This window comes from Cariama cristata, unplaced genomic scaffold (genome assembly GCF_000690535.1).
Source record: "Cariama cristata isolate BGI_N322 unplaced genomic scaffold, ASM69053v1 scaffold6942, whole genome shotgun sequence".
NCBI lineage: Eukaryota > Metazoa > Chordata > Aves > Cariamiformes > Cariamidae > Cariama > Cariama cristata.
The window spans coordinates 20,813-31,409 of record NW_009605413.1 but is presented as its reverse complement, the minus strand read 5'-3'; the positions used below and the strand labels follow the sequence as shown (position 1 = coordinate 31,409).

The following is a 10,597-nucleotide window of genomic DNA, read 5'->3' as shown; positions in this document are numbered from 1 at the left end:
TGTAAACAGGAAAGAGTATAAGCTCTGGTAAGTTGAAGGTAAATCTTTGATGAAGCATGGCAAAAATTTGAGAACCGTATTATCAAAAGCATACTAATTAAACATCTTCACCAAAGCCTCCAGAAGCAGGAAGCCTTCCAGACCCTTTTGTAAGGTTGAAAGACAACATTTATTCCAGGAAAGAGGTCTGAAGATGTTTCTTAAAGTGTCATTAGAAGACATTTTAAAACAAATTTATAAAACAAGCAGTACTGAAATCATTAAGACCAGGTGGTATCCCATGCACGACTACCACAGGAATTTAGAAATGATACACCAAATAGTAACTATTCTGTTATTCCAATCTATCAATGAACAGATTGAACACAGCAAATGAGAAAGAAATCAAAGGGTCCCAAGAGGAACAGAGTGCCACCCACCAGAACATCTGATTTTGAATGGGCAAACAGGTTGAAACAAAACAGTAACAACAACAAAGAGTAGACACTGCTGAAAAATGAAGTTATGTGAATGAGTTGTTACACTTTACATAATAGGAAGTTTCGTCTAAGAAAAAAAAAATTTTAGCAGACCCACAAGTATATGAGTAAAACGCATTAGGATCCCAAAAAACTAGCAACAAAGTCTCACACCAGAGGATATTAAAATAAAAATCCTGTTGTGAATTAATTCTTAACTGAAGCATACGGGACAATGGGTGGAAATAAGTGACTGGTTTTCACAATGAAGGGAAAAAACGGAATCTTTTGATGGAGTCAGAAGGGAACCTGTGACATTTAACATACAAAAAATTATTAGAAAATGAACTGAACAGTGTGTATAAGATTTACTAAGGTACTCAGATCTAATATTACCATGCAGAAAAATGTCACGCTACTGAATCACTACAATATGAAATGAAAGAAATTCAGATTAAGGCCAGGTTTTCCCACTTGCATTAACTCTGCATGTATAGTATTAGGCAACGTATCAGCTAAAATTTTTTAGGAAAGATACTGAAGTCAACATGGATGTTTTCCAAAATTGTCAGCTCAGTGCTCACAAATGGAGTCACCATCCCTGGAGGTGTTCAAAAAATGTTTAGATGTGGCACTTCAAGACAGGGTTTAGTGGGTTTAGCGGGCATGGTGGCATCGGGTATACGGTTGGACTTGATGATCTTTGAGGTCTCTTCCAACCATAATGATTCTATGATTCTATAAATAGCATAAAAGACAGACTGTTAAAGAGTAAGAAAAAAAATTATCATAAAGTATGTACACAATACGTTGCACACCTTGAATGCCATTGCCAAGTCTGATCACCTTGGTTCCAATAGGATATAGAACAACCAGACAAAAATTATCAGAAGTATGCAATAATCCATTTGTGTGCAAGTTAGTCAGGTGATTCTTTAGCTTGGAAAGCAAAAGAGTGGAGAAGATATGGTATACATATTTATTAATCATAAGTGGGTCAAAGAATATTTTGTTATTTTATGTAATGCAAGAACTACGAGACACTGAGTGAAATTATCAGACAAGTTTAAAACAAACAAGTTACTTTTTCCAGACATGTATTAAACTTGAATTTACTGATGCACATGCCACAGATGCTTATAAAGTACAAACAAGTTCAAGAAAGAACTTGATAAATTCATGGAATAAAGTTCCATTGAAAGTTATGATGAATATGATCAAGCAGATTTAAGAAACTCTTAAATCACAAATTGCTGGAAGCCAAAACTGACCACTACGAAAATTATACTAGGCTATAGGGACCTTTGGTCTAAACATACGTGGCAATTCTTATGTTCTTAGAATACAATTGTGTTCCTCACAAGTCAATGACCTTATTTGTTTCACAACACTTGATTGGTGCCTCCGTAATACAGAATCTACATTAAGTTGTTCTGGTAAGAAAAGTATTTTTCCTCTACAACATTCTAGTTAATAGTAAACTTTAAGATTCTCTGTTTCTGTGGCTTTGGGTTTTTTTGTTTTACTTTTACTAAATTAGATTAGAAGTAGACATTCCTGAAAATAAAATATTAACACTTACCCGTTTGTCTAGCGTTCTTTCCCTTACAAAGCCAAGCAGCTGGTCATTGACTAAAGTAAGATCTCTCTTGCCTGCAGTAATAATTGTAACAATAACATCATGTCGAATGGCTTCTTCTGGGTCATGTGATCTAACCTTCAAATATTCTGTTATGATCAGAAACAATGAAAAGTTTGGCTTTTTTATGTAGATATGATGTATTCTGATTTATTAATAATGTTAAAACAATTAAACGTCAGTCACATATCACAGTCATATAATCTATTAAACATAAAACTGCCTATAGAAAACATCTGTTCCAGCATTTTCTTTGTTACATATAAAACAATTATATGACTGTAAATATCAGAAGAATTTAAAAGTGAATACCTTTAACCTCATTTGCAACAAGCAATGAAATGAAATTAAGCTGATTAGAATATATTGAAAATACAGAGGGTGGGGGAGTGAGAAGAAATAAAAAGAACAGAGACTCTCATTCCCAAAGAGCTAAGAAGGTAAATAATAAATGAAAAATACTGACAATTGCTGTAGGTTAGCTTGCATCAACAAACAAACAGTATTTTCAGTTAAGGCTGAAATTCTACTCATAGTTAAACTGATGCTAAAGTGAAGGAAGAAACTTCATAGTTTAGATCAGCACAATGGCATTTTCTAAACTCAGTGGAAGAAAGGACTGGGGAACACACTGACTGTTTTGAAAATAAATCAAGATGTTGCATCAATACTTGCTCTGATTTGCCAGAAGTTTCACTAGAATCTGAAATTACTTTAAAACTCTTTCTGCAACGGGTAGCTTCTTAAAGACTCACTCTGACAAAGTCCACACAAAGTCACATACTCCTCTCTTCCTAGTAACTAGCACTCGTCTTCAGCAGAAAGCAATTAGTCAGTAGTTAGCTCTTCCATTCAGTATTGTAATCGATACATTTTAGAACTATAGTGCTATGTACAGAAATAATTACATTCTTTCTTGCTCATTTCTTAAATTATTCTAAACCCCTGTATGAGCATCTCACCAGTGAGGTCTTTTGCTAAGTCTGGATGGTTCATTAAACAATGACTGGCGAATTTCACACTCTCTAATCTCACAGGGACATGGATATCATTGAACCTAGAGGGACAGAAGATGATGAATGTTAATTTTTAATTAGCCTTGCAAATCAAGATTATTCTCTATGTAGTACTATGTGTTGATAGTATGTTCCATTAACTATTAGAATACTTATATATGGCAAAATAATACAATAGAAGTGTTTTGAATTTATCTTCATAATGTACCTCATACAGATTTTGTTATTTCTTGCAAAATTAACTCGGGACTAAAATTAAAGGATGAATACTCTATATGTGGATAAAATGTTGACACAATGGATTTTGTCCATTGACTTTTGAACATAATTCTCCATACACTGTCAGCTGCATGTGTGTGCATATGTGTGTGTGTGTATATATATATAAAATTATAAAAATATAAATCACCATATAACATGTACCATTTGAAAACATTCACTTTTTAAAAAATTATAAATTTCTGTATTTACTTAAAAGGAAACACCTCCTCACTCAAAAAAGTTAATGCCAAAGAAAACAGACAAAGTTGCAGATACAGCCAAAGAGTATGAAATTTCAGACAACGCGGGCATATCTATTGTGTAATTTCCATGATGTATGTAATGTGCTATCTATCTAACCTATATTCCTATAGCTAACAGCAATATAGCAGCAGGCCTCCAGGCTTCTTTATTCTAAAATATAACTGTATGCAATTCTACGCTTCAAAGATTTAACAAAATAACTTGTTCAAATACAAACAAACAATTACATCCTCTAAAACCACAATGAGAAATGCAATACTATCAGAAAATTCAGAACAAAAAGAACAGACATTCAGAATTCTATTCCTGTTTCTCTTACCGCCCAAGAAAGCACTGCCAAAGAGGACGATTTTGTGTGGCCAGATCAGAATCTTTGGAGCCAAAGAGTTTAGCCAGAAGTCGAACAACAGCCAATCGTTCTTCTCCATCATTGCTCTAAAAACCAAGACATGAAAAAGGAACTGTAAATCATTATCTGTAATATCTTAATAATAATTTCTGGCTTCCTTTTCCTTCTGCTTTTATAAAATAAGAAGTGATTTGATTAAAAAGTGAGTTTGAAATAACTTCTGATAATCCTCGGTCTCCCTAATTATATTAAATGAATATGAGTAAAAATATACAAATACCTATTAAGTTAACAAATTACAGCCATTGACTAGATGGCTGTACTTTGAAAATTCCTTCTCTTTCAGGAATAAAAACCCACACACAGTAGTTTGAATAACATATATCCCTAACAATTTCAATAATGAATGATCTTACCTTTGTTTTAAAACATACATTAAGACTATTTTATGTGTATGGAAAATACACCAATTAAGACATCATAAATAGATGTGCACTAATAAAAGATAAATGTAATTTCATCAAATGCTTATTTCTTGGTTGGTTTTGTTTATTGCCACCATACCCTATATGTACATGAACACACATAAAATTATGTCTCTTGTCCACTAACAATCTTAATGAAACACAAATAGCTTTTTAATTAAAAAAAACCCAAAACCTCAAATCAGGATAAATTAACTATTTCCAAGGATTCAAAATAAGTCAGCTGACTTATTAGCTGATTATGACAAATCTGAGAAAATATTTGGAAATACTTCCTCTATTAGTAAAACATTATTTCAAAAAAAAATAATTCTTCAAATCAATACTGAAGCTGACACTTGCACTTCATGAGATAAGCCAATCACAGCCTAATTACTTTAGAAATTTCAGGTGAAATCCAAATATTAAGTATGTATAACTTTTGCATTAGATCATACAAATTTATCATTATAATCACTATATATTTTGTGTATAATACACGTTTGCAAGCACAGAAAGCACACAATTGTATACAACTTTCCAGTGTCTTTCCTTTAATATTACATTGATCTTTAAAATAAAGTGATAAATACAAAATTTTTATCCCTACAGTAGAACATCTATTAAGTCTACAGCTCTGCACTCTCAATAGCCACACAAATTTTACTACTCGCGCAAAGCTACCCAGTAACCTACCTTCAGCTTGAATTCAAGCTGTGGCATGACAGACAGCAGTAAGTGAGGATCTATGGCAAAAAGCTCTTGTATCAAGTCAAACACATGTTCTGATAAGTCACTTACTGAAGACTTTCCCAGTACCAGAACCTGGTTAAAAAACTAGAATACAAACAATATTATTTAGCTGCTTTTCCTTCATTAATGCAAATACTACTTAAAAAAATTACTTTAACGTAGTATCATTAATACTTTAATTCTAATGGAAGGTACCCAATGCACATTTTTTCATTACATCAAAGCATTTCACCCTTACAGTTTTGGCTCAAGCAAATTACAAACACCCTTCATAGTTCAGTTCTATTACTTCCATTAGGATTGATTAATTCATGGTAATCTGGTAATTCAAAATATCAATAACGATCTCCCCAACAAAATTAACAGGTAATAAAAGAACTGTTAATTTAAAAAGCATATTCATCCAGTAGAAGTTGAGGGAAAAAATTAGTATCTTATTTTTAATTTTCTTATCATTTAAAACCGATCCAAATTCAAGATTATCAAATGTTGAAAAAAAGCTTCTCTACTTTTAATCCATTTTAAAGAACGTCTGATGACTTTATGACACATCTCGTGATATTTGACAGTAATGTATCGTGGTTGTTAGCAACCTAACAGAAAAAAACCCAAAGTAGCCTAAAATATGAATGATTTCTTTTGGATTTGTTAGATTTTGATATGCTTGATATACTTCCTATTAGATACTGTGGGTTAGTATTAATATTATTTAGGCAGTGCAAATGCTACAAGGCTATTACACATTTGAATAAGAAAGAAGAATAATATTAAATCAACTCAAAGGTCACTCTACGCACTATCCTGTTTCCAGCTATGACTAATTACAAAAGCTTAAAAAACAGGGGAATTGGAAAGTGGTACTTGTTAGTGAGACTCCTTGAGCTTTTAAATACTTACTGATTAATCTTTTATGAATTTGCCTAATTCCCTTTTTAAACTACTCTGATTTTTAAGAATTCTATTGGTTTCAGCACCAAGGGAAGTCAACAGAACAGACCAGACTACATCCCCAACAAAACTGTAGTAGCTATTTTAACAGGTAGAACATACAACATTGGCATTCAACAAAAGGAATTATAGCAGAAGGAAGCCCTGTAAAAAAAAACTCAATTCTTTTAGTCTACATGACCAAAACAAGTTTAGGATGGAAAAAAATATCTAGTGAAGAGCTGGTAGTTTGAAATGCTTTATCCTAAAGCTTGGAAGGAAATGAGGTTGTCTGGTTGCTGGACATAGGAAGTACTAACAATTCCTTTTGTTGCAACAGGATTTTTTGGTGGTCAGCTATTTTCACAGCCTAGACCTAGGCTTAACTTTAGACTGAGATTGGTAAAAAATAAATTCTTCTTCACTTATTTGAGACACCTCACAGACTTCTTTAACAAACAATCTAATAATATCCTATTTGGAAAATGGTATTCCTGTAGCTGCATTACAAAATGTGACTTTTATAAACAGTATTTTTAAACAAACAAACAAATCTCCAATAAATTAAGACAGTAACAAGAACACTTGTCACTTGTAAGTAACATGGCTTAATTAATTTACATACATTGGCAATACATGGTTCAATGGTCTGGACGGTCCTTTTCAACAGGACTTTTGCAAGATCAAATGCTTGTTTATTAAGGTTCTGAAATAAAAGAAAAAAAAAATTTTAAGAGACAAATTATTTCAGATGACTTTACTTTTCTCTCTCAACCTTAAAAGACCATGCCTTTAGAAAGGTATGTTTTACCACCAATCTATTTGTTTTCAAAGTTACTCGAGTTCAGTTACATCAATTCCACAACTACAGACTGAGAAAAATCTTAAAACTAGTTTCACACACACTTCAAAGATATCTAACCCAAAATCATCACTTCCTGCACATTCTCCCAAGACTTTATCACTCCAGTTATCTTTAGCATTGCATTAGTATCTATAAAAAGTTTTCACACCCAATCACATTAAAAATTTTAAGAAACATTACCACACTTCTATACTTCGATAATTAACAGACATCAAATTTTGCCACTGAAAAATGAACTAGTCTAACTTACTATTTAAATGTGGTTTTGTTTCCTCCTCACAAACTCATTAAAGGTACAACCTGTAGCAAAGTTCAGCCTTGTCTTGAGGGTAAAACTGTGCACTGACTTCTCCATGGACTGTACTGTATGCTCCAAGATAGCCCACAGAAAGCACCTACACTTGGGCAGTTAGCTCGAAACTTTCCAAGTAAATGTTTGATTGCAACAAAACAAATTGGAACATTGTTTTTATTACTCTCGAGCAAGATAAGGACTGTAACTGCACATCTGAAAAATGTGACTGTCCAAATCTGCACAAAATCCAATATGCAGTATCTCGTCTCATCTAGGGATTAATGCAGCCTGGGCCGGGGGGGGGAGGGAAGGTGGATAGGTGGATTAGCAGATTGCCCTGAAAATTACAAATGACTACAGACAAAATGCAGGTAAAGTCTAGGATGACCGATTCCTGGAAAGACAGTATTTGGCAAGCCTACATTGAGAATGACTCCCTCATGTTCTTTTAGCTAATGAGATGACAAACTGAAAGACAGTTCATCAACTGATAGTGAAGAGAAACAAATGGCCAACGGCTCAAACAAATATCTCCTCAATCACCATAGCACTAAACTGATGTCTCATTACAGAATACAGATAGATACATATAAAGTCTTCTCAAATTCAAAATGAAACAGTTTCTCTCCAAACCAGACCATGACTAAAATCTTGATGGCAGCTATGTTTGTATTAAACTAAAGGACTGCCAACTTCATACAGAAAATACATTTTATTTGGATCTTCAATACAACTTCAAAGATTTCTTGAAATGAAGTTGTGTTTTTTTTCCCCTAGACAGGCTCATAAGGGCAAAAAAACCAAACAAAAACAAACAACAAAACACAAAACCAAAAAAACCCCCCAGCAAACCACAAAACAAACAAAAAGCAAACCAACAACCCAAACACACAACCCCCTCCAAAAAAACTCCCCTAAGAACCAAACACCAAAACAGCTTAGAAAATAAATCTCTATTGCTAAAATAAACAACTATTAATAAATAATAAACAAACAAAAATCAATCTCTTAGGAGAAAAAACCCCTTGAAGGTCTGTACTGCCAATGCTGCAAAGGATGTAGAAGAAAATACTGATTTTAAATCCATGAAATATATATGTTTTTAAGGAGTAACCTTGACAGAAAGAGATGAAGAAAAATATTCACTAAATAGCACTGATTTTAAAGTTAATCAAAAGAACTACAGTTTCATGCCATAGGTGCTCTGAGCAAAATGTGACATACCATACTGCTATTGAAAACCTGGATTTACTAGAGGAGAGCCACATTAGCACATACAGGCAGAACAATGTACAGTAAAGCCACTTTACTGATAATGGAGGTATAAATGAATATACTTTCTATGCTGAGGTAGACTCTGCTTCATGTCTAGGTACTGGTATATTTCTCTTTTTTATTGCAGTACTGTCTTACACAATGTAAGAGAGTTAAACGAACAAACAAAAAAACCCCACCACTCCAAAAAGGAGCAGAATACATTATCCAAAACACATATTTCAGCTCCTTTACAAAGACAAACTTTCATTAAGCATAACAGTCTATCCACAGTGATACTTTTATTATGTCATAGCAGAGAATGACTAGGATTCAATTGCTTTGCGTGGACATAAAAGTATTGTTATTATATGTTCTCTGCAAGAAAATAAACTGTGTTTTTCAAGCTGTGGTGCTTCCAATTTACATACCTACGGACAAACAATTAATACAATCACAGAATTTCCAAGGAGATGTGTTCATGAAAGGAGAACATAATTACTGCAGTCAAACTCTGCTAGGCAGCAAAGACAAAAGAACTTTCTGTTTGGCTCTTCTTTTTTTTATTTTTTAAAAAATTTCCACAGTAAAGCAGTAGTTTAAGTTCTGTTGTTACAGGAAACAAACAAGTTAAAACAGATCCAAATATCGACCAAAGTATGACATTGGGCACTCAATACAGCATATTCACTCAGTCATGATGGCCAAGAGCCAGTAAGGACTGGCCACCGGTCCTTTAAGAGATATTAAATATGCAGTACAACCCAACATTTACACCAAGTTTACCTCCCTCTTTTTTAGAGCCTTGCTTGAGAATTCCCTCGATTAGACAAAATTATATGACTAAACTAACAGTGTCAATGCTAAAAGGTCATATTCACTTTTACTTTGCCAACAGCAAGTAGTCACAACACCCTGTTCAGTTGTACAAGGTTCACCAGATCTTTGCAACTTCACAGCCATGCCCACCATTGTTAATAGCGTCACCCAGCACCTGACATACACATCTCCACTTCTCTATTTCCACTCCTGATCTCTACTGTGTGTAATTGATTAGAAATAATTTACAAAGTACAGCGCATTTTCAAAAGGACTCTTTTTCTATTGTTATGATTAAGAGGCCTTCCTTCCTGTTAGCAGGTTTAATAAGACATCATCTCATTGCTGTCAATAAAAACGAGTTGATAGAATGATACTCCCATCTCATGGTCACAACAGAAAGAATGCAAAGTGGTCTCAGATGACAGATACTTTTATACACCCGTTGCTGAGACTTCACAGGTAAATGACAAGAGCCACAGCTTAGTCACTCCTGTGTTACATATTTCCATGAATTCTCCCTCTTCAGGTAACCAAAGGAATAATCTGTTTTTATATGCCAATTTAACTTTAATTATGTAGTCATGGATGGAGCTGCCTTAATCGTGTCATTATTTTAAATTAATAAATGAACAAACAGAACACACATACTTGGTAATCAGAGTACAGCTCATTTACTGTAGCTCATAATTGAAACTTACTGTTCTCCATACAATTTTCGGTAAGAAGCACAAGCGTTCTAGCAAGGCAATTTTCTTGGTCAATGCAAGGCAACACCAGCCTGGATCTCACTTTCCCTGATTTCATGGCTAAGGGAGTTGTGCTTACTATCCTTTCAACTTTATTTAGCCATTATGATAAAGTTACTTCAAAAGCTCAACTGCAGACCCAGTGACCAGATAATGAGTCACACAATGAAACCAGGAAGACAGCATCAGTGACAGTTCATTAAGTCGACTGTAAAGGGGGAGCCTCTGAAAAACCCGTCCAAGTAGCTGTGTAGATGGGCTAAGACAACACCTATATGACAGCAGCAATCTGCTAGGAGGGGCTCACATAAGACTGATCTAGGAGGAAGGGGTGGGGGGTGCCACTTATAAGTGATTTGAAGGGATGCTGAAGGGCAGAAAGTTTATAGACCTCTCAAAAGAATATGGAGCACTAAAAGCAAGCAAGCAACCAAAAAAAAAAAAGTAAGTACTACACTTGAGGTAATAATCAGGTTTTATTAAA

General features: G+C 34.0%; 1 protein-coding gene across 1 annotated transcript in view; it reads right to left on the bottom strand.

Annotated features, from left to right (window-relative positions):
* Positions 1 to 10,597, bottom strand: part of PDS5A (PDS5, regulator of cohesion maintenance, homolog A (S. cerevisiae)) — a 49,370-nt gene that overhangs the window by 35,970 nt on the left and 2,803 nt on the right. Inside the window, exons 5-9 of the mRNA XM_009695935.1 lie at positions 6,757 to 6,837; positions 5,148 to 5,288; positions 3,958 to 4,073; positions 3,060 to 3,154; positions 2,041 to 2,186 (exon numbers count right to left, since the gene is read on the bottom strand). Coding sequence (XP_009694237.1) covers positions 2,041 to 2,186; positions 3,060 to 3,154; positions 3,958 to 4,073; positions 5,148 to 5,288; positions 6,757 to 6,837 — 579 coding nt within the window. The remainder of the gene's footprint in view (positions 1 to 2,040; positions 2,187 to 3,059; positions 3,155 to 3,957; positions 4,074 to 5,147; positions 5,289 to 6,756; positions 6,838 to 10,597) is intronic.